General features: G+C 45.4%; 1 protein-coding gene across 2 annotated transcripts; it reads left to right on the top strand.

The window, feature by feature from the left end:
- The first annotated feature begins 11 nt into the window (after positions 1-11).
- aacs (acetoacetyl-CoA synthetase) lies at positions 12-17,770 on the top strand. 2 transcript variants are annotated; one of them, XM_057033449.1, is made up of 18 exons: positions 12-384; positions 1,446-1,549; positions 2,599-2,719; positions 3,106-3,219; positions 5,624-5,721; positions 6,043-6,157; positions 6,278-6,359; positions 6,452-6,605; positions 7,212-7,292; positions 7,607-7,731; positions 11,389-11,453; positions 12,878-13,000; positions 15,692-15,805; positions 16,141-16,266; positions 16,358-16,427; positions 16,541-16,599; positions 16,699-16,901; positions 16,993-17,770. In XM_057033449.1, exons 1-18 carry the CDS (start codon positions 246-248, stop codon positions 17,128-17,130), a joined length of 2,031 nt encoding a protein of 676 aa, XP_056889429.1. In that variant the 5' UTR covers positions 12-245; the 3' UTR covers positions 17,131-17,770. The 2 variants fall into 2 exon arrangements, with proteins under 2 accessions (XP_056889429.1, XP_056889431.1); XM_057033451.1 differs by lacking the exons at positions 12-384; positions 1,446-1,549 and adding an exon at positions 1,586-2,328.
- The last annotated feature ends 6,722 nt before the right edge of the window (positions 17,771-24,492 follow it).

Here is a 24,492-nt window from a genome sequence, read left to right as displayed (position 1 = left end):
TGCTCTTGAATCCACCTTGGATACGTCATCACGCCGGGGCGTGGCCCCCTGTCACTTTACTTCGGTCGCTCCACGCTCCGGTGACAGTTGCTAGCTGACGCGCTCTGTAATCGCTAACCCAGACAAAGTAGCCCGGTGATCTAATTCCACAGGAGCCCTCATCTGTCGAGATTGTTATTTTAAGCGAGGCCCGCTGGACCTTCACCTTCACGACGTTGTCCAGCAGTTAACGATACGGCACTAACATGTCTAAGGACACGGAGAGAAAGAGCGACAAAATCATGGATATGGACAGCAAAGTGCTGTGGTACCCGGACTCCAAGCGGAACACACACATGGACAGGTTCAGGATGCAGGTCAACAGGGACTATGGGCTTAATCTGGGTGAGTAGGCTGGAGGACGCAGACAGAGAATGGGTGCGTTAGCGTGAGTCTAATCAGTCATCTTAAATACCCTGTTAGCTACATCACTTTGGTTTGTTATGCACCCTTTTGCTAATTCATAACAGAAAGCAGCAGTAGTATCTGATTTTTACATGGCAATGCACATCTACTTGTTCTAACGTTCAAAATCCCATTTAAAAGAAGCATGCTTCTTTTAGATCTGGAGGAATGTGGAAAAACCTGGCCAGCTGGGTGATGATCCAAGACAGACGCAATAGAATGAATATAATAAGTACAAGAAAATCTGGATATACAATATGGTTTATTTTAGTTACCTTGCAACCCCACTCATATATAGAAACATTTCCCAACACATTAAAAACCCATCAGTTGCATTGCAAATACCTTAAGATAAGATAAGATAAACTTTATTGATCCCACATCGGAGAAATTCACGTTACAGTAGTAGCCAGTGGTATACAACACTAAATGAAAAACTATTATGTTATGTACATTACTATGTACATTATATACAGAGGGGGATATTATACTATATATCTTGTGATGTGCAGCTGCTTTAAATTTGAAAGGTGCCCTGTTGCATGGTGTAGGTATGCAATTAAATCAGCTTTGTACTTCTTAATTTGTCTGCATGTTTTTAATGAAACATTGAATTAATTTTTTTTTGAAGCAAACAGGCCTGATCTTGGTTAGAACAACTTGAATCACAGCTGAGGAGGTTTTGTACTTTTCCACACCTAGATTTTCACACACAGCTTTGAGTCAGAGTTCTGAGGTCTGCACAAAAGAGGCCAAACAGCAGTAATTACACCCCAGAGAGAAACTGTGTCCATCGACTGAATCAGTTTAACGTGACAGAATGGTAACGGTGAGTTTTATCCATGCGTTGGACACAGAGGGGGAGTTCAGTCCACGCTGCATGTAATCAATGTTCAAACGTCTGCTCTTTCTTCTGTTTACTCAACTGTTGCAACTTAACTTTCTGTGTTTGCTAATTGTCATAATGATCCAGTCAATAATCGCCGCTCTCCCTCCCTCAGCCAACTACAACGACCTGTACCAGTGGTCCGTGGACCGCCACTCTGAGTTCTGGGGGGAAGTGTGGCGCTTTTGTGGCGTCCTCAGCTCCAAACCTTACGAAGAGGTCAGTCCGATGTGGTCACGGACGTTGTCTAGCCTGAGGTGATGGCTTGTGTCTCTGGTCTGACGCCCAGACAACGCTTTGTGGCTCTGATGTTATTCGGGATGTTTGTCCTCTATCTGTCTGGGACAAGGCGTTCCCAGATATTATTTCAATAACCTGCCAGACATCTGACAGATGATCGTAAATTCTACTTAATGTAGAGCATTCAGAAGACTTTTGTAACATCCTGGACATACATCTAATCTAGAGTCGTGGCTGATGCTGGAGAACCAACACTTCTGAGGAAAATGTATAATTACCACGCCCAGGATGTAAAATAACTCAGTTATGAATCTGAAATTGGGAGGCAAAGATTGATAATGGGCCAAGGAAGAGCTGATTAAATCTGGTGATATTTCGAATTCCGGAGGGACATTGACCTTTGATCCTCCAAAGATCAAAGCCAAGGGTATTTGATCATCCAATAAAGGAACCTGTTATGTAACTTTCTATCGCTACTGCCTCCAAAAATGTCGGAAAATGCTTCTTACGGGTGTCACAACATGAGGGGGAAATTACCTGCATCCTTTTTTTACCAGTCATACCTGTCACAAGGTGCACATTCTCTTGATTTACAGCTAAAATCGAACATTTCTAATGAGGCCGATGTATGCGTAATTCCTTTATCTTAATTTGTGTTTATTTAATTTATGGTACTGTCTGGTCTCAGGGTGCAGCTTTGTTCCAGGATACACGGTAGCTGCTCAGCTGGGCGTGTGTCCTCATAAATGAGGTCTCAGGTAAAAGTGCAGCTGTGTTTGTTGTTATCTTTCCTTTTATAAGCACAGATAATTCCTTCCACGTCTCACTTGGATTTGTGCCCCTATGCGTGGCCCTGGGTGATGAGGGGAATGCGTTTAAGGATTTTCCTGTGTCCTCTGTAGCGAAAAATTTAAGTTAAAATGTATGGAACGCAGGAAGAATGAGGATTCTGTTTAATGCACAAAGGTCTCGGATGCCTTGTCAACGCCGCATCGCTCTCATATGTGCTTTGTGGGTGTGTATTCCAGGTTGTGGATGTCACCAAACGGATCTCGGATGTCCCAGAGTGGTTCAAGGGAGCCCGGCTCAACTACGCCGAGAACCTGCTCAAACACGCCGACCAGGACAAAGTTGCTCTCTATGCTGCGAGTGAGTAGAAGAGCTGTGTTCGTGCACGAGGAGAGAGGCAGGGTGCAGTGGACTGCTGTGGTTTTCCCTCCGTTAAAGCATCCTCACACACCAGGAGGGTTCAGAAACACACAGTTTCTGCTCTTCTTGTGCTCGCTCATGCTGTCTCACAACGATGCGTCCCAGGCCCGTTGCCTGACACCTTATTAGATTAACCGCTGCTCTCTGCTTTTCCTATCTGCATGACAGTGTCTGTGCACGGTCACACATGCGTGAGCGTGACCTTCGCTGGGAGCTGTCATTTGATTATGAGAAGGTTTTGGAGCTTTGTGGGGCCATCTTGGCTATTACTTAAAGACAGAAACACTTCCTCTCAGTTGAGATCTCTTCCTGTTTCTGCTCCCCAGCGGAAGCAAACGAGGAGATAGTGAAGGTGACGTACGGGGCGCTGCGGCGGGACGTGGCTCTGTACGCCGCCGCCATGAGGAAGATGGGCGTTCAGACCGGTGACAGGGTCGTAGGTGAGTCTCTCCCACATGAGTACTGCTGTTGTTCTGAGCGGGTGTCTGTTTGTGTTGCAGCATCTTTAACACACACACACACACACACACACACACACACACAGTCTGTGCTTGTGTTCTGAGGTGGGGGGGGTGCTCTTACTGGATTGGCCCCCGTCTCCGGGTCTTACTGAAAGTTGCCTTATAGCTCATATTTGCAGAGGGAGGCTGAGCTCAATGCTGATGCTTTCTGAAACACTCCACTGCATTGTACATTCAGCACTAGACACACACACACACACACACACACACACACACATGCCAGGGACTCCATATTTCTCCTACATTTTGGCCAAAAGACTTTTCAAAGCACCACATTGTCTCTTGGAATCGGACGTGAAAGCAGAGCAGCTCAGCTGTTGATCGGTCATTTGAAAGATTGTTGCCAGCTCTTTTCATAAACGAGGCATCTTCACACAGTTTCCTTGTTTTAGCTGCAAAACCAAATGCTGCCTTTTACTGTCCTTTATGTGAGGGATCGTCGGCGTGGTTATTAAAGGATGCGTGCGTAGGGGAACACTGTGATCCGTGCCAATGAGTGTTTCAAATTCTAGCACGTCCTGAACCAAATTCTGGTCTTTCTTGATACTCATGTTCATAAAAAGAGGATTTAAGGGGAAAGGAGGCCTGTCTGTTATCTCCTCTGCCCAGAATAAAAGTTGTGCTTCCCCTGTTAGATATTAATTGAACAATGGAGGTTTCCAGGTCTGTCCATGATCCGTTGAGTGACACTGGCTATAGTGAACATCTTGCCTGTGCACATACTCAAGGGAAAGATTCCATCCTGCTGCAGTAGCGAAATCCATTAAGTAAAGGACTGGAGCTCTGTGGGAATCTCATTAGACACAAGGGAGGGATGGAGGGAGATATTTGAGGAGAGAGAGAGAGAGAGAGAAAGAGAGAGTACTAATGTGCAGTTGTAAGTGTTGTAGCAAAGAAGTCAGTGCCTATAATCCAAAAGATATATAAGCACTTAGCTAATGAAAATGTACATGATACGCACGCACACACACACTCACACACACACACACACACACACACACACACACACACACACACACACACACTAACATTATGCCACTAGTTTTTGTTCTCACACATATGAAACATCCTCTCTTTGCTATTTAGAATGCTGCACCACTCCCCAGAACAATATCGCACTTTTCCCCAATATCTTTGGTGTTTGCTTTCCACTTCTTATGCCCTCTCTCTCTACTCTGGGGACTCTTTGCTGCATTCTCACATAAAAGTCCTCCACAGGCATGAAATGTGGTACAAAATGGTTGTATTCACACATGCAGTTGCTTCAGATACCTTCATACATTGATGTCTGGCATAGCTCAATAGCGCTGGGGTTTAAAGGTGTTGCACGTTTCCTGGTGTGACTCACTGTTGCAAGTTCCTCCTGTTGATCATGTTGACATAAAGCTTATGTTGTAATTCCCGACCTGTGTGTAGGTGTGTCTGCATCTGGGTGGTGATCAGGAAACCTCTGATTCACCTTGATAGCATTGGTGACCCTGCAGATGCGCCCCGTGAAAGCCAGTGGCTGCAGGTCCTCTGATGAGTGGACAGGCTGATATGATGGCACACTGTTTGCCTAAACCCTCAGACCTTGTCGGGTTTGTAGAAGAAGAAACAACGGTGTGTTGCTTTGGCAAGCAGCAAATCCGCAGAGCAAACACCAGGATTAGATGGGCCACCGGGGCAGCGAAGTGTTGTCCAGAGATTATTAACCATGATAACGTTTGTCCTGGTGCAAAGTGCCACGTGAGTCTGTGGAAATAAACTGTCATGCAGTCTGACGCAGGCGTCTGGTCCCAGCTGTGGGCAGCAAACTGGGATTAATCATGAAGCACAGCAGGGGGAAAGGTTGGCTTTCTGGTGGATTATGTCCACACGACTCCTAGATGTATCATTCTTTCTCATTTTTAACATTTTTCTGAAGTTTTTTTTGCCGGCAGGGGATGTTTTGGAATAAAAATCTCACCATTAATGCAGAGCAGAATATGTGCATAAATTAGATAAATGAAGACTGTAATGGATTTCTTGTATCAACATTTCAATTGCAGGGGGATTTAAATGTCATTTGCATCATTGTTCAGTAGCAATCATATTCCATTATGCAGTTGTCAATATATTGGCTTTTATTCCTCCCTTTCTCTCTCATTTACATCTAAGTTTGCCCTGTAAAAACAATTGTAGTGTCCCTGTGTCACATACCACATTGATTAAGTAATAAATTACAGTAAAACTGCTTATATATTCTCAGCACTCTGGATGGTCACATGTCTCTCATACCTCTTTAGGAAACACACTGACGATTGTTTTTAATGACCGTTTAATGGCCTCTCTCTATTTCCAGGCTACCTCCCCAACAGTATCCATGCAGTAGAGGCCATGTTAGCCGCAGCTAGCATCGGAGCTATCTGGAGCTCTACATCTGTGGACTTTGGAGTCAATGTAAGTACAAACTACTCGCTCCAATAAGGCAATAGCTCGAATCAACATGTTTAAAAAAGGAAATGTCTTTTAAGTGTTATTTAGTGGAATAACTATAATGTTCATTAATGTTTCTTTCTTTCTTCTGTTTAAACTGGGTTTGTGGTGACACTGCCCCCCTCATGCAGATCAGAGAACTACAGCATTAATGACATAATAATCTGTAGTTTTTGCATACTTTTAAAAGCTTTGTGCCATTTAGCAATTCTTCAGATTGTGTTGTAATTATATATTTTGGTTTGTTTGTATCGATTTATCATTTCCCGCCCTTTTGTGTGTCAGGGTGTGCTCGATAGATTCTCTCAGATACAGCCGAAGCTGATCTTCTCCGTCGCTGCAGTGGTGTACAATGGCAAAACACACGACCACATGGAAAAGCTCCACAGTGTTGTCAAAGGTTGGTGTCCCCGTGTTGTTGCCTGCTGGCAAATGGTGTGTTTTATGTCTCATGATGACCTGGTGACCTGTTTACGATGTACCTGACCCGACTTGTGATTTTTTTTCTCTTTCTCCGTAGGTCTTCCCGACCTAATGAAAGTCGTGGTGATTCCTTACGCTCGCTCCAAACAAGAAACCGATCTCGCCAAAATCCCCAACAGGTAAGGAGCAGCAAGAAAAGCACATTCATGTGAAGACAGGATGCTGAGGTCATGGTCATTACCTGGTCTGAGTTTCTCTTCATCTACTTCAGTGTATTTATAGATGACTTTTTAGCCTCTGGACGCGGTGAGTTGGACCAGTTTCCTCAGCTGGAGTTTGAGCAGCTTCCATTCAGCCACCCTCTGTTCATCATGTACTCCTCTGGCACCACGGGGGCTCCTAAATGTATGGTCCACTCTGCCGGGGTAAGAACATTATGCTGAGGGAAGAGAGATATCTCTATCGCTTCATGGGGGGGTCACAAAGGATTCACAATTGATGCCATTTTCTAGTTATTTGCAGAATTTTTCAGATGTTTGCATACGTTAAATAAATGTTGTCGTTTGATGCTACAATAATTGCCACAAGGTGGCACCAGAGCCCATCTGCAGATTTTTCCTGAGCTCCTCTGAGCGTTTGAATGACACACCCCACACACACATACACCCACCACAAACCACATCGGAGTGAGTGAGACTGTCAGCAAATGTTTTTTTTTTTTTTTTTTTTGAAGGCTGAAACACTCATCATTAAGTTAAATTTAGAAAAAAACTGCACATTTGTGTTAATTCTACCTCTCTTTGTCACGGATGCTTTTCGCAGCTCTGCCGGGTTTCGTGTTTGCTTTTAACCCACTGCCTTTTCTTTCTAAAAGCTTTTATACCCTGATCTTGAAAATGCTTGTTCATGTTTGAAACGCCTCCCTTTCAGCTTGGGTTTTAATCATTCTTCCTCTCTGTCTTCCTTGTTTCTCTGTACTGATGATTGCTGAAAGTATTTAGGGGCTGTGCTTTGTTTCCCTGGCTCTGCAGGGCACCCTGATCCAGCACCTGAAAGAACACGTTCTCCACGGGAACATGACCAGCAGCGATGTCATCATTTACTACACCACAGTAGGTCTACAGTCAGTCTGCAGGAGCTTCTGCCACCCCTTTGTTATTTAACATTAGTTTTAAGAGAAGCAGAATCCAACACATATTCATTGTTAATCTTGTAATGATTTCTTTAGAACACACATTATCATTTAATGACATATTAGATAAATTATGTTAAAGTTCTTTGAATTTCCCGGACTATTGATTGAGCGTCTGTCAATCAAACCGGCAATTTATTGTCTAACTTGCAGCTTTGCTGCCTCAATTTTTCAGCCAGTTTAACTTGTGTGGATGACAGGAACCCGCTGACCTCTGGGTTTTTTTGTCCGCAGACCGGCTGGATGATGTGGAACTGGCTGGTGTCGGCGCTGGCAGTAGGGGCCTCTGTGGTTCTGTACGATGGATCGCCGCTGATGCCCACGGCCAGTGTGCTGTGGAACCTGACAGACCAGCTGGGGTGAGTTAGTCGAACAGGAACAAAAGCAACACTTATTAATGTATCCACCCACTGTCTTTTTAAATGTTTAAATGGATGAGAGCGCATAAAAATGCTGATAGTAAACATATGATGGGTTCTAGCTAAAAGCAAGGTCTGTCTTGGAATCTACATTCATCATCTGAACTGTTGCCGTGCACACGAGAGCAGAGCTGAGCCATGAAAAGTTATGCTGATTACCATGTGTATTCTAAACTAGGATCTTATTCAAATCCTCATGTAATAAACATTTCTGATGTTTATTCACTTATTAATGTTTGCCAGAGAGAAAAGGAAAGGGGGGGGGGGGCAAGGAGAATGATGAGCACAGATAAGCTTTAGACTTTAGGCGTTATATCACCGCCGACCACCAGGGGGAGGTGTTCCTTCTTGACAACGTGCAAGCTACTCACGCGCACTGGAAATTTGGATGGATGATTGGGTCACCTCTTTGCTGCTCTTTGATTGGCTGGTGGGTTTAATCAAAAGACTTAATAACACACGAGTACCCGCTGTCTGAGATGACTACAATACCACCTTTTGATTGCTCTTTCCACCCAGCTTTGGTTCCCATCTCAAGTAGTTTAGAGGATATAGAAGATCACCACCATCAATATAGAGGTTGCAGACGCCTGAATCGATCTGCTTTTGTCTTTTAAGGAAAAAGGAGAAACAAATGGGTGAGAAGCAAAGTCTGTGTGTGCTCAGGCATGCAATTAATTTCACCCAATCTAACTGGGAAGAGGACAGTTGCGTATCGGTTTCAGCACCTTTCCTCTTTTTATTATGTCTGGAGAAGAAAACCAGGCGCCTTCAGATTGTTGCACTTTTTCATTTTTGTTCATTTAAACAACGTTTTACATTGTCAGTTCAATGAAACTCTCATTAAATTCAGTCACGTTTCAGATTAAAATCGATTTCTTTGTTATTTGTGATGTTGAAAGTTTTGGACTGTTGAAATGTTGCTTAATAACAACACGATTTACAATCAATTTAATCGGGACTTTAAAAAAAAAAAAAAAAAAGCTCCCAATGCTAACTGTTCATTAGGACAAAGTGCACATGTTTTTTATGTTTGATCAGATAAACTTGATCTAAGTAAAATAAATTCGATCACAAGAAACGACAGGCTTTGGTCAACAGATTTTTTTGACATCTGCTGGGAAATGTGATATTTCACAAGGATTCTTTTGATAAAGATTAAGACAAAAAACCATAAAAGCTGTTCACCTGCTGCCCCCCCGCGTGTGTGAGCCGGCAGATTGTGTCACACGAGGGTGAGAGTGTGTCACCTAGTTCAGCTTTGGTTAGATTCCGAAAAAGAAATCCGATGCGGTCAGCACAAGTGTGACCCTACGGCGGCGGCGCCGCTGCAGAGGCAGCAGATCGCCGCCAGCGAGCGGAGTAATGACACGGGCGGGGAGGAGCGGCAGCCAGGAAATAGTCCTTCCTCTGCAGAAATGTCTGCAGAGATGCACAGGGGTGCGCTGAGGCTGATCCGTCCGCTGGTCGAAGCCTCTCAGTCCTGCGTGTTGTGTTTAAATCCGTCTACGCCGTGTGGACGCTAACGGAATTACTCCTCCCGTCCAGCTCCGCCGCCTGTTGTGCGGAGGTATTTACATTTAGAAACGCGCTTCCATAAAGAACTTCAACGGACTGTGTGACAGAAAGATGGATGGAACCTTCGAAAGCTCCAGAAATTTTGAACCAATTAGGTGATGTTGCCCCCCCCCTCGCTCGTTTTTCCCATATCTCAGCTCTATATGATGCAGTCCTCAGGGAGATGCTGACAGGAGACATTTTTACACCCTCATCGTTTGAATGGAGGCCGGACATTTTAATTGGGGCTAAATCTGTCAGCTGTTCGGAGGGTCTTGAATTTACTCCAAAGTGCCCCCATCACCCTGACTTTTGTTGGTTAGTTAGCGCTGCAGTTCCAGCTTCTTTTCTTCATTCTGCCTAACGCTTGACATTTGCAGAGTTTAATTGTCTTCATAGATTATTTTTTTTCAAGAAAGATGACATTTCCAGTTATGCCAAAACGCTGGCAGAAGTGGATTAACGGCGTTTTAATGCTTTGCGTAAAGGGAAAAGGGCGAAGACGGATGCACGAGAGGAGTTTCCTGCTGCTGCTTCATATGAGTGGAGAATGTTCTGAAGTCAGAAACATTGTTGTGGAACGAATCTATAGCTAAGGAACGAGTACACTGATAGTTGGAGCCAAGTAAAAGTAGAGAGGGGCCACGGCTACGGTGGCTCATAGGGAACAAAAATGCATTTTTATAATTGAATTCAGATTTCAGTTTTTGGAGGGACGGAAAAATTAGAGAAACATGAACTACAGCGAGTCTTGTTGGCTTAACACTGACTCGGTGGCCACTGGTAATACGTTTCCATGGGAACGGCCATAGAGGGACAGCTGTACGTCTAGCGCCATCCATCCTCACCAGCGGTTTAGAGAGGTTCCCCTGGTCAACGGAGGGACCATCACCATGGTAATTGGCAGGAAGTCAATTCCAGATGTTGGTCAGGGGTCAGAGGTCAGAGGCAGTGAATGTTTGTCACATGACTTAAAGGCTTTTAAAGCATCATCGTCTTTAAAATCCCAGCATTTTTCACCTGTGATAAACCCCCACCCCCCACTCACCAGACGCGCGCCCGAGACACGTCTATTACCAGTAATCGATTTGAACCTGCGAGGCAATTATTTTCCAAGAGACTTGTTTGTTTGTTTTTTTTAATCTTCCTGAGTGACACACGTGGTTATCACACTGAAAGGAGGCGTGATTGATTTAAGAGACGCGCTCGGCCATTTGCGGAGGCCTGCCGCCTCCGAGGCTGCAGCCGCGCAGCTGACAACTCCCCCCCCCCCCCCCCCGAAGGTGTCGTCCGTCCACTGTCAGGCGTCAGGCGCGTCTCCTTTCACACACCTGAAGTCATTTCCACAAAGAGACCACAAAGCCAGCGAAACATTTTTGATTTTGTGGTTTATTTTTAGCCCTGTGAAGAGTCACACACACACACACTCGTCTGTCCCGAGAGCTGTCAGAACCCTCAGACTCCCAGCCCTCCGGTAGAGGACCCGAGTCTGAAGGAGGTACCGCCCACGTGGGCGAGGAAGAGATTTTTTTTTAATATATACATTTATTAAAGAATGAACAAACATTTGATTGAGTGCTTTCTAATGATGCTTTTGCAAATGATTCATGTCGGGGGAGGAAGAGTTTCCACTGCTTGGGCTGACGGGGGCTTGCCTGTTGAAGGCGGGTTGTGTTCTGCCTCAAACCCAAATGAGTGTTATTAGAGATGATGAAACCTCACAACCCGGCGCTTCCCTGCCTCGAACCAGATATGTCATAACTCAATAGCAGCCAGATTGCCATGGAATCTGCCAACAATGGCCGCGCCACCCCAGGGAATGATTCATGTTTGCGCGTTTGGTTCTCTTTAAAGGTTCTGCTGTCATACTGCAGAACGCAGCGGGCCTACGTGGTGTGGGAGGACACACAATAACTGTCACTTCTGCAGGAACACAAATGATCGTCTTCCTTTTGACGCCATCTTTCACCTCCAGAAATCCATGTAGGTCCTGTTATTTCTGCCTTTTTAAAAGAATATATATATTCTTGTTCTTTTTAGAATCACTATCTTTGGAACTGGAGCCAAGTGGCTGTCTGTCCTGCAGGAGAGGAACCTGAAACCCAGTAAGTGTTGGTCTAGCCCCGCTTGTTCAAATGCTGGTGCTCTCTGCCTGTAAAGGCCCTCTGTCGTCCTCCTTCTCTCTCGCTTTTAAAGGTAAATAATCCCTTTAGAATCCCTTTAAAATGCTGTTGAATCTGAGCCCGGGGGCTCAGATTCAGATAGTTTTTTCAAGAACTCAATTTATCAAACTTGAGATAACGGTTCCAATTTCTGTTCTGTCTTATCACTTGATGTTGAATTAGCCGGCGTGCCTGATGTTTGCTGTATAAACAGTTGTACTGTAGTCACTCTCAGTTACACCCTTTTTTATTCCTCCTCCTGACTTTGTGCTTGTTTGTTTGTGTCTTTGTTTGCTTATTTGGATGCTTATCACAGAAATGGAGCATGGCAGAGGATGCCATTTTGCGTTTGAAAGTGTGTGCGTGTGTGTGTTTAAGCGATCTTGCCTCCACTGGGATAGGAGGAGATTCTCCATTGGTTTTCCTCAGCAGTGGGTCTCTTTTCTCTGCCTGACATTTGGACTGGACACCTGGTGACATGGCAGGGGGTAGCAGGAACTGTGTGTGTGTATGTGTGTGTGTTTGTGTGCGTGTGTGTGTGCGTTGGCATTCATTAGGTCAGATTTGGTTGCTGGAGGGTTCTTCTTTGCACAAATGTTTGAAAGTTTTGACCTTTGAAGGGGGGGGGTGACAGAAAAGGAGTATTTTAGTGTGTGTTTGTGGATGTGTTACTAAATATTGAGTACCACAATACTCATTCTACTGACAAAGTGAGGACATTTTTGGGAAGTGATAAGATTTTGGTTGGTCCTCACAACTACACAGGCCTGGTTGATTGTTAAGCTAAGTTTTAGGGTTGAGGTTAGAATTGGGGTTAGGAAAGGTAAGTGTGAGGGGGTTAGTTGTGTATGGTTCGTATAAGGAGCTATGGAATGCGTTGTGTCTAGGAAAAATAGAAGTACAAGTTGTGTGTGTGTGTTGTATTACATGGAGGCATTTTGCTTTATTGTTGGAAAAGAACCACTCGCCAACAGCCGCCGCCCTTGTCGTGACCTCAGCACCTTTGTTAACTCCAGAGTTGTGTCTGGTTGGAGCTGTTCAGCGAGGCCTGATGTAGCTCCTGTGGAAAACAGTCTCAACTGGTGTTCACACATGTACACGTGCTGTTGGGTAGGATGGCCACGGTCAGACACCAAGGCGGTAGCGCCATGTGGCTCCGGAAAAGGTTTTTGGGAGGTGTCCCCCACCGGAACATCAAACCAATGAAAACAATTTGCATTTACTTGGCGTATTAAAACAGAACTTGCAAGATTGATCAGATTGAAACAGAAGAGACAAACAGACCGATAAGATCGGTCACATCTTGGTAAAGTTACTCAAATGTGTCTTCTGTACATAAATGTTGTGCATTTTCTTTTTCTGAACAGTGGAAACGCACAATCTCCACTCTCTCCACACCATCCTGTCGACGGGGTCTCCCCTCAAGCCGCAGAGCTACGACTACGTTTACCGCTGCATCAAGAGCCACGTGCTGCTGGGCTCCATCTCAGGTGACCCAACATTTACTCTGACGCATAAAGTCAGTCTCTATGTAGCAGTTTCGTGGAGGTTTGAAAACTCCCTGGTACCTGTCAAAAAAAAAAAAAAAAAAAGAATACATTTAAAAAATCAAGCAACGCAACATATACACACAAAAGAGCTGAGGCGCAGAAAGGAAATGAAATTCCAAAACACAATCCTGTCATTCAGATAAATTGTATAGAACTTTAGTCTTTCCCCGCAGCCCACACTCGTACACAAAGAGCGGCTCGTTCAGCTTATTGTTGTGTTGACAGAGCAAAAGAATGCACTCAGCCCGGATGACTGACGCATTTCGCGTGCGTCACACGTGCACAACACTAAAAGCAGCAAAGCTCATGCTGTGAAAGACAACCGCCAAAGATGCACTGATGTATATACACACAGACACACACACACATGGGCGGGGGGCGCACCCGATGGCATCCAGGTTGAAGGATGTTACACAAAAGAATCTGTGACAGTGAAAAAAATGCGAGTGATTCTCTTATAAATTCACTTTAAAAAGTTTCTACCTCTGTTTTGAATGACCAGGAAAGAGCTAAAAGGTGTAATATGTAATGTTCACTTCTCTTCAGGCCCAATCAGGGATTATCTTCCTCTGAAATGATGAGCGGTTATGTGTTTGTGCTCTTTTTGGTTCTGTGTGTCTTCCTGACGGAGGTCCTGGCCCAGCAGCTTCCTTTTTGTTGCCAAGGGCAACAGCAGGCGTAAACCCCTTTGGCTGCCAACAGACCTAACCTTGACCCCTGAGGTCATCGCTGTGTGTGTGTGTGTGTGTGTGTGTGTGTGTGTGTGTGTGTGTGTGTGTGTGTGTGTAGTGGATTTGGGGTCATGGGATTTACTGAAGCATATGTGACTGACTGTGACCATGGCAACATATGTGATGGGGCTCCTTCACACAAATCATCCTGTGTGTGTGTGTGTGTGTGTGTGTGTGTGTGTGTGTGTGTGTGTGTGTGGTGTGTGTGTGTGTGTTGTGTGTGTGTGTGTGAGTGTGTGAGAGAGAGTGTGTGTGTGTGTGTGTGTCAGGTGGGATATCAGACCCCTGTTCTCTGTCAGTGGGAGATTTTATCACTTTCACTGTTGGATTTTGTCTGTTCTAATATACCTCCGTCTGACTACCCGTATGTCTCCTCCTCTCCTCTCCCCTCCCCTCCCCTCCCCTCCCCTCCTCTCCTCTCCTCTCTCTCCTCTCCTCTCCTCTCCCCTGGCTTTTCCCCCCGACCCCCCACTGTGCGGGATGCTCAAACGCTTGACGTGTGAGAGCAGACTTGCGCGTGCACACGAAGGCGAACAGCTAGACACCAAGTGGGGGGTTCAGTGGATGATTTTACTCAGTGTTCAGAGCAGTCTTTGTGAGAAGTTGCCCTCTGGTGTATACACACACCGTGCAGATTTAATGGCTGGTGATGGAAGGCATCCCGAGAAAGCGTGAGTGGGGGGTTTTTGGCTGAAAATACACTTTGTGTGTGTTTTCCTCATGCGTACCTACCATTAGAGTGTAATCATAAAATAGCTGCACGTCTTCCCACTATTTAATCAGAAGACAAAGTTTCCACTACCTCCAGGGAGCCAATTAAAGCTCAATAAAGAACTTGGCAGAGGGAGAGAGGGAGAGTGGATGAGTGTAGAGAACAAAAAATAAAGCGAGAGAAAGCGAGGCATTGGAAGGACAGAGAGGGGAAGCAAGGAAGATGGATGGATGAGTCTGTGATATGGAGAGGTAGCGACACAACAAGGTGGCGAAGGAACAGAGGGAAAGGAGATGAATAGGAGTCAGGAATAGTATATGATCGGAGAAAAGGAGATGAATGGAGGGCGAGGGTGTGTGTACATGTATGTGTGTGCTAACCACAGGCTTGACAGCTGTAACGGTGTTGAACTCATAAATAGGTCGGTACAGGTGCAGAGAGGTGTGCAGCGTCTGGTTCATATGTGAAACCTTCAATGTTTCGAACCTCATCAAGGACGGAGACAGACCCCAAATCATCACCATACCAGCTCAGTTGGGGAGGGTTCCAGTCAGGATGTGACTTGTCAAAAGAATAGAGGGGGATGTGAAAAACAGGAAATCGGTAGGCCTAATCCTTAACGCAAACTAAAAAAGACATGAAATAGTTAATTTTCTTGCCATTTAGCAAATCGTGCCGCTGGTTGCAGCCACCAACCACGTGTTGCGAGACGCTTCCAGCAGCCTGAGCAAGGTCGGAGCTCTCGTCACAGAAGTTGTCCTGAGCTGGGCCATTTACCTCCACTTACCATTTAGAATAAGCTATAATGAGCTGTATTTGTTACAATTATTAATGTTACTATTATTATTATTATTACTACAATTGTTGTGATTCTTATTATGTACTGTACCATGAGGAGATTCAGAATAACTTAACATTTGCATAAAAGCTTGTTTTTAAACTCTATAAACCCACCTAAAATGTTCGTTTCTCGCGTCTTTGAAGTGCAGAGAACCCAAAGTCATATAAAAATAAGCTATTCACACATTTTCAAAGCCAAACTCTTCAGTGTGGGTGTGTTCTGCTGCTCTGACTAGATTGGTTTCATTTTTTTGTTGAAGTATTAGTTTGATGTCCGCGCAAATCTTTGGAAATGTGTTTCCTTTCATTAACCAACCAATCAAACTCCTTCTTTTTCTCCCTGTCCAGGGGGCACCGACATAGTCTCCTGTTTCATGGGTCAGAACCCGACTGTCCCAGTGTACCGTGGCGAGATCCAAACCAGAAACCTTGGCATGGCCGTGGAGGCCTGGAGTCTTGATGGTGAGTGTGTGTGTGTGCGTGTGTGTGCGCACGTTTGCGTCCGCCCTCTAAGCTGACAGTCTGCTGTCACTCCGATTCAACATGTGGTGCTGTTGACAAGAGCGAATCCCCGATCGGCACTGCAACCTGAGCAATGCGAGCCCAAGAAGAGCGACAGAAGTAGAGAACAGATGACGACCTAGAGATAGAAGAAGCGAGAGGCTCGCTGCCACTTTCCGTTATAAATAATCAGAGTCCCAGTCACGGGGACACAGCCAGCGGGATTATTCTCTCCATGATGTAAATGCATCCACATCATGTGTTTAAGTGTGCGTTCTGTGTGTTTGTGTGTCCAGGTAAGCCTGTGTGGGGGGACAGTGGGGAGCTGGTCTGCTTGAAGCCGATCCCCTGCCAGCCAACACACTTCTGGAACGACGAGAATGGGAGCAAATACCACAAAGCCTACTTTTCCACATATCCAGGTAATCCATAAACCATCAACATTGTTTTCCTTAAAAGCAAAAAAAAAAAAAAGATAGAATGGCGTTTTTTAATAGTGTTCTGTCTGCTCAGGCGTGTGGGCTCATGGGGATTACTGCAAAATCAACCCAGAGACAGGAGGCATCGTGATGCTGGGCAGGAGGTCAGCCATGAAGCCTTCCAGAGCTTTTCCCCAACATTACGTTGCACTTTTTATGTGAGTAATCTGCATCGTACGACGCCTCTAAAATCACCGTCTTGTGTTTCGTTTTGAAGTGATGGCACTTTGAATCCTAACGGCGTCCGATTTGGCAGCTCAGAGATCTACAACATCGGTGAGTGGGGCTGCTAACGATAACCTGCTTCTATTTAAAAAAAAAAAAAGAAAAGTTTTTGCTGTAAACTGAAGACCTTTTTATCTCCTCTTCCCACAGTGGAGGCTTTTGAGGAGGTGTCAGACAGCCTTTGTGTGCCTCAGTACAATGCGGACGGGGAGGAGAGGGTTATTTTGTTCTTAAAGATGGCGCCCGGAAAGGCTTTCTCTTCAGATTTGGTAGCAAAGATCAAAGGGGCCATTCGTAAAGCTCTGTCCGCCCGACATGTCCCTGCTCTGGTGCTGGAGACCGCCGACATTCCCGTAAGAAAATCCCAGATCAATCAGATAATCAGTGAAGCAACTGTGGCCTGTAAAATCAGCTCTGACGTGAACGACCCTTCTTCCTCCGCAGTACACCATCAGTGGCAAGAAGGTGGAAGTGGCGGTCAAGCAGGTGATCTCCGGCCGGGAGGTGGCGCAGAGGGGGGCCTTTTCCAACCCCGCTTCACTGGACCTTTACAAGAACATTCCTGAGCTGCAGAACTATTAGAGACGCGGAACCGTCGCTGCTGGACCAGACTTGTGTCTGTGTAATTACACCTGTGGCCACACGGGGGCCGAGCGGGAGAAAGAGGAGCAAAACCTGTCGATGCCAACTTCACAAATACCGTTAATTCAGATGACAGATGCTTCAGTGCTTTAATGGCGTGAGGAGACAGACTTTAAACTGAATGGAAAGCTTCAGGCGCCTTTGAGCCTCAACAGAGAAGTCAGAAGCACTTTGCTGATGAAACGTGCGAATTACCACCGTCTTTTTAGCTCCTGTCATTTTTATGTGCTTTGTCGCTCTGTGAAATGTATATATAAATGTATATGAATATATCTATATAGTTGCCTTTGCAGTTATTTTAACATTGTAATTAAACACTGGAAAACTGATGTTGGGTTCGTGGATTACAATCATGGTTCACTTAACATGACATTTAAATTATTCCCACCATATATCTGAGATTTTATCCCACCTTTGTTCTAACACGTGTTGTCTTTGAATCGGCTGATTTCTGATGATTACAGGAATGTTGGGTGTTTCAATATTTCAGATTGAATAAGTACGAATGTAAATACGTGACTTGGAACCTGGATTAATCTCGAGTGGCTTTTCCTGGATTCAATAAATGGTTTAAATATGAGAGGGAGTCCGGGGTTTATGTGTTTTAATTCAGGAGTTTCTCCGCCACGCCGTCTCCCCGGCGATTCATTTAGGGTGACGATCTTCAGCATGAAGTCAAATGTATATAAATGATTTATTTTTTACAGCTTTATAGCATCAACGCCATGAAGATGTCAGTAACGAACTGTGATTAATACGAACCGGCACCCCAGTTTTGATGACTCAGCAGAGTTGTGTTTTGTTTTTTTGGGGGTGCGGGGGTTAAAAAAAACTGTCAGATGGGTGGAGAAAAAGAACACTGTGCTCGTTTGATTAAATCTGTCTGTGTTGTTTCGACAGACGTCTGCTTTAGCAAGAAGCTCGGAAATTCTTCGTACCTTTATGAGCGCGAAAGCTGAGACCTGCCAGTCAGCCCGACATCAACACTGTAAAAATGAAGTGTCTGGTTCTTCACTGAGGAGAGACGCCTTCAGTCTTTAAACAAAGGGAAGTGTTCAGCTGCCACTCCAGTAGCTCCTAGAGGAGGATTAAAGGTTAGAATGGTTAGAGCTGGGGTTATGGTTGGGGGTAGATGGGGGGGCTGAGGGTCAGGAGCCCTATGAAAGATGAGTGTGAAGTACTGGTGACCCGTGTTTCTTCTACATTCACATGGGGACCTTTTCAAGTGAAATCAGTTGACATGGAAATGTGTGTTTCAAACTTCCCCCGGTTTCTGTACAAATGATGGTTTTCCAGAACGCACGTGTCCGCGTGCACGATACAAGTGTTGCATCAGGAAAAAGTGCAGCCAGCAAGTAGACCAGGGTGGGAAACGACAGCTTTTTTAGCGCCTTGTGTGCTTTTGTGTAAACAGCACTTGTTTTCAAAAGAATTTGAATCTGTTTCAATTAGATAAATGAAAAAGGGGAAAACTACACTGTTCCAGCAGGTGGCTCACTTGTTAACGGAGCTTCAGGCATCCTGCTGGGACACTGGTTCTGACTACACAGCAGGAAAACATGGAGGATGGATGGATGGATGGATGGATGGATGGATGGATGGATGGATGATGGATGGATGGATGGATGATGGATGATGGATGGATGGATGATGGATGGATGGATGAATGGATGAGTGGATGGATGGATGGATGAGTGGATGATGGATGGATGGATGAAACAACCCAAATTCATTTGGCCTTTAGCATCTTCTTGTGAAGCTAATAAATACGTTGTTGTGACAACGGCTCACACAGAATTTCGGTGGGATAGAGGAAACCTGGAAAAAATCAAATCTGCAAAGCTTTGAATGGATCTTCAAATTATAAATAAATAAACAAAAAGCAACGCAGCGTTTTATTCCTCCCATTTGAAGGAACCTGTGATGTCTCCCATGATCTCCATCCTCCAGCTGTGAGGATTTCACACATTTGCCTTCCTGCTCCACTCTTGCGCCGGGCTGAAAGCTCTCAGTTGCCCCAGACCTCCGTACATCCCATATTCCACCTCCTCAGAGACGCTCCAGAGGTGAGGACCTGTGCACCAAAGCCTCCCGCCTCCCTCTCGCCCCAACACACAGGCTGTTAAATCTAAGTTGGTTCCCACAGAGACGCCTGATCACAGCGATGGTAAAGGGCCTCCCAGACGTGTTCAATCCTGAAATGAAACAGGCAGCACGTCGGCGACCTGCTGCGGCGCTTTGAAGAGGGGGGGGGGCACCCTTTTTAGTTGGGTCAAAGGAGACGGATTCCCCCGACGGAGCAGCACCATTTTGATCTGGTCTGACGCTGCAGGTTCAGGAGGGGCAGAACAGAAAGGAAGGAACCTTAAACACGAAATGCGAAACACTCACAGCTCAAGCTGTGATGTTTTTTTTTATAAATTTTTATTGGTTTCTCTACATGATGACGAACAAATGAAATTCTCTGCGAGGTATCAGCAGCTTCTTCATGTCGACTTTGATTGAGCTCATTCTCAGGAAGGTTTGTGTTGCTCTTAATCTGCTTTGAAACAAACTTAAAGAGGCTGATTGAGCCTCGGGGGTGATCCAACAGCCGAATCCACCAAGTCGGAGATCCAAATATCCAAACCGATTGCACGTCCTGCAGTGGTGATAATTAAGCTCACCAACACCTCGACGACGAGACGATTTAATCGTCACTTCATCGGTCTTGCTGTCTTTTTAAAGGTGACACGCGCAGCTAAACAGGCAAAAGTGTGTTTTGCCCAATTAGCAGCGGGACTTTTTTAAGCCTCCTGGGTGGTTTTGTTTACCCACCCACTCAGTGTGTAGCTGGAGCCCGAGCGTAGGTGTTTGCTAATGAATGACTTTTTCAGGCGTTCTTCGGCTGACACCCGCAAAGACAACTTCTAGCTCGGGGATTCTGTGCTCTCCTGGAACTTTTCATAACAAGGTGTCACTATAAGATTCGTGTTCATCGAGGTGGGTGGATTCAAGTTTAGGACCGCTACATTTGAGGTTAGTTCGCAATATTCATATTTTATCGGGGTAAACAAAAGGCTTTTCTTGATGGTGCGAGTCTCCATACTGACCAAATGCACCTTTGTTGCCTAAGTGAGTTTAAAGGCGCAGCGTATTTAGCTTTCTTCCAAAATGGCCGCTGTGAAAATGAGGTGTTGCAGGCTGCCACGGCTGATTAAGTGCCCAGCGGAACTCCGGGGGTTCATGGCATTATTTTGCTGTGAGGTCAGACAGTGCAGGGTTGTGATAGCGTGTCTGTCCTCAAACTGTTCAAAGGAGATTTATTTGGCGCTACGCTGGTGTGTTTACGGCACAGTGGACCACATAAACTGGGCAAACCTGCCAGTTTTGTGTCAACCTACGGCTAAACGCTCGACCTGCCTCCCTGTGTGTCGCAGCAATCATCTAATTTTCATCTAACTTCCAGGGCAACCAGCATTTATTCAGAAACCCCCTTTTTCAAAATCACCGAAACTCCTCTTCCATTGGTATTAAAGGTATGAAACAGCCCCCCCCCCCCCCATTAGGAGTGCCAGGCGAGAGCGGTGGAATCGCTCTCTGATACTTCATTACCGCTTTCAAGAGTTTCAGCTATCTGATGTCGACGATCTGTCGGCGCAGGAGGCCCACATCCCCTCCCGACTGCACGCGGAGCGGGAGGATTCTGAAGCCTTTCCACTCCTGTCGCCTTCAGAACCACCCACGAGTGTTGTGCGGAAAAAGAAGTTGCCTTATCCGGAGTCTGACCCACTTCTCAAACTGAAACAACCCAACGTGTTCCCGCCGGGAACGCCACAGACAGAAGTTCAACAGAGGCGTCGCGTTCCGCAAGAGTCCGATATTCTCCCTTTCTGATCGACGGCAAATCCAGGCTGTCGAACTTAAGGAGCTGGTAACTACACCCTTTCAAAATAAAAGCAGAAGATAAACTAAAGCAGCAAAGCAAACAAGGCGTTAAACAAGAAAAAGAACGAAGATAAATAATCAACACATTGGAGACATTTTAATTGGCAGGAAATTTGAAGGGGAAAATAAAAATCTCCTCGCGTCTGTGTCTGTTGAATTGCTGCAGCGAGGGCACGAAGCATAGAAACAAATTACAATAAGAAAGAGGGAGCGGGAGAAAGGTGTAATCAGGTAGAGACAGGTGAGACGAGGTGGCACCGTTGAGGAACAAGGAGGAAGAACTAAACAAGGGGAAGGCAAAGGAGGAGAGAAATGGGAGCCGGGAACAATATTTGAAGTCACAGACGGGGTGAGCGCCATCAACATTTGGAGTTTTCTCCAATTTCAGCTGTCAATCTTGTGATGTGTTTTTTCCCCCCCACCCCCAGGTTGGAGGGGCCGTAGGCGGCGCCCGTCATTATCGACGTGGCTCCTTCTCTCACTCTCACAGCTTGATATATGTTGATTTTCCAGCTCCTGAAGATGGACTCTTTCTGTCCGACGCATCCTGAAATATCCTGGCTCTCCTCGGTGACACGTGACTCACTGATTGGTCCAAACGTGGTGGAAGTTGTACTTTTTTTCCCCACAAAACTGGACTTAGTTTCATCAAAAGCTGCCAATGAAGTGGGATGTGTTTTGGCAGCAAAACAAACCAGCGACGCCGCAACAGATAGATGGCAGAAAATAGAAACAGCGACTAAATTAAAGCTGTCACTCTTAAATCAGCCGGGGCGGCCAACATTTAAATATCTTGCAACACACCACCCCCCCCCCTCGCTGCTACATGGGCCAACGCGTCCGTGCGGCCCCACCTCTGCTGTCGACATCAGCTCCTTCACACAGTTTGAGAGCGAGCTCAGAACTGACGTGTGACTGCAGATGTGGCCCATAATGTCTCCCCTCTCACTATATCATGTCCAGGGAGCTTGAATCTATTTTCTTCTTGTAACATCACATCGTTTTTGCTGTTTAAAGCGTTTCGATGTGTGTTTTACTCTCTGAACTGTTTTGTAATTAAAGTTTTGAGGACGCAACTGAATGGAAAAGAGACATTTGAGGTGACCTCCACATCTGGAAAGTTTCAGCCTTGGTAATGATAATTATGAGTCAGGATAGAAGCCGGCAGCTTTTTCCCACACTTGAGTCTATATTCCACATCTGCATCGACCGGCGGCCCTGATCACATTCACCGAGCAAGCAAAAAAAACCTGTCCGACGCACAGATACTTCCTGTTTGTGTTTGTCAGGGTCACTGGATTACTGAGGGATAAAGTGTGTGTCCTGCACGTGTGTGTGTTTACACTTTCACATGCATACACACAGGCAGAAAAACACCTTTATCAGAGCAGCTGGATTACACAGGGATAAAGCTCAACTCTCGTTATTGACCCACTCTCTAAACACACACACACACACACACACACACACACACACACACACACACACACACACAAAGACATACGCATGCTCACTCACACTGTGTACACAAAACATACTGATGCAGACAATGGCCAGTCTGACCTTTACCCCACCCATCCATCCATCCATCCATCCATCCATCCATCCATCCATCCATCCACCCACCCACCCACCCACCCACCTATCCATCCATCCATCCATCCACCTATCCATCCATCCATCCATCCATCCATCCATCCATCCATCCATCCATCCATCCATCCATCCATCCATCCATCCATATTTCTTCCATCACAACCTGCATTATGCTTCTGTAGCAAGCAAACACATCCAGCACAGATCAGTACTCCTGTAAATTAGGTGCAGAGATCATTACTGCAAGTCTGGAAGTGATATTAATCTGCTTTATATAACTCCTGGAGCCTCACTGTGGGAAGATCCTCACCCCAGCCCTCCATGGGACTGTGGATCGATTACATCTCCATCTAAAATATTAAAGAGGGCTAAAGAATCATCACCCGGGAGTGTTTTCCCAGCTACGTGGGTCCCTCGGGGAGGAAGCTGAAAGTCTTGGTGGACCACTAATATCATGTCTGATATGGACGGAGCTGACACAAACTTATTAAAGGCCGGGCAAATAATCGACTAACGGCAGCTCTGGAACCGCTTTGGAAGCGATTTTCCTGCGATGGCACCACTGTTAGCACTAAATTTCATCGTCATGGTTGCAATTTTGCAGCGCTGCTCTTCCAGAAGAAGACAGCGGGTGAGAGGCAGGCTCAGATCTTCATTATTTTGGTGGACACACATTCTTTCGGTGTGATATTCTTTTATTTCTCTTTCACTTGAGTAAACCTGCGTTAAATGATCTTGCTGTGTCGTCCTTCCTGTCTGGTCTGGTCTTGTCATTCCTGCCTCATCCTCCTCACCTTCCTGATTGACCTTATTGATGTCACCTGCTCATCCTCACCTCGCTCCCTCCGTTTTTCCCTCCAGTCTCAGATCTTCAGGTGTGTCACCGGTGTGTTCCTGTATGGTCCGTCTGGTTTGCGTCACGTTTCTGATGTGTTTTCTACAGTAAACAGGTGTTTATTTTGTCAGTAAACATCATCCATCATCATGCATCAACCATCTTTGGCTTCATTTACCTACGATTACGAAGCGCCGGGGACGTTTCATCACTAAGGTAAAGTTCTGAGTTTTTCCTCTCCGTATGAGTCCACCTTATTTGCTTCTCTTCTAGCATGTTGGACCTCCAGTCTCTGGATGCTACGTGCTAGTCTCTGTTCATACCACAGTGATGAGTGTGATGCTTTAGTTAATAAATGTGGCTCGTAGCAGCGGAAAAATGCTTTGGTGAACGGGCCAACTGGGCCCATCTTTCGTTGGAGGTGATAACGCTAACTTACAGGGTCCAAGGTAGTTAGATTTGCATCACATATCCTCTTTCACACTGTTTTGAATCATCAGTTTAAAAAAAAAGAATGAAATTGTAACATTTTTTCATTAAAAGTGACTAAACAATGATCGATTTATTGAAAAACGGTGGGTGAGTAAACTGGAGGCGAAAATGTCTGACAGATCACCTGCGCACCAACCTAAACATTTATATATTGTTCAGCCCATTAGTCATGTCACTTGTACAGCTTCAAATATATTCCCCACATTTGAAACCTTGCTCCACAGCAAACGGCGTGATGTTTATTGATTATGCTTTTCTGTCTGCTTACAAATGAACTGGAGTGAAAGTGTGACTTGAAAAAAGACGCCTTGATTAGCAAGCAGACTGATCATATGATCACACATTATCCTGCTGTCAATTTATCCAATCATCTCTCATTAGAAAATTAATTAGCTCATTTGTTATCCGCTCCAACCACGCTCAGAAACTACGCTTGTCTAATTAGCGATGCA

This window comes from Takifugu flavidus, chromosome 5 (assembly GCF_003711565.1).
Source record: "Takifugu flavidus isolate HTHZ2018 chromosome 5, ASM371156v2, whole genome shotgun sequence".
NCBI lineage: Eukaryota > Metazoa > Chordata > Actinopteri > Tetraodontiformes > Tetraodontidae > Takifugu > Takifugu flavidus.
The sequence above is the reverse complement of the archived record's forward strand: the minus strand, read 5'-3'. Positions and strand labels throughout refer to the sequence as shown.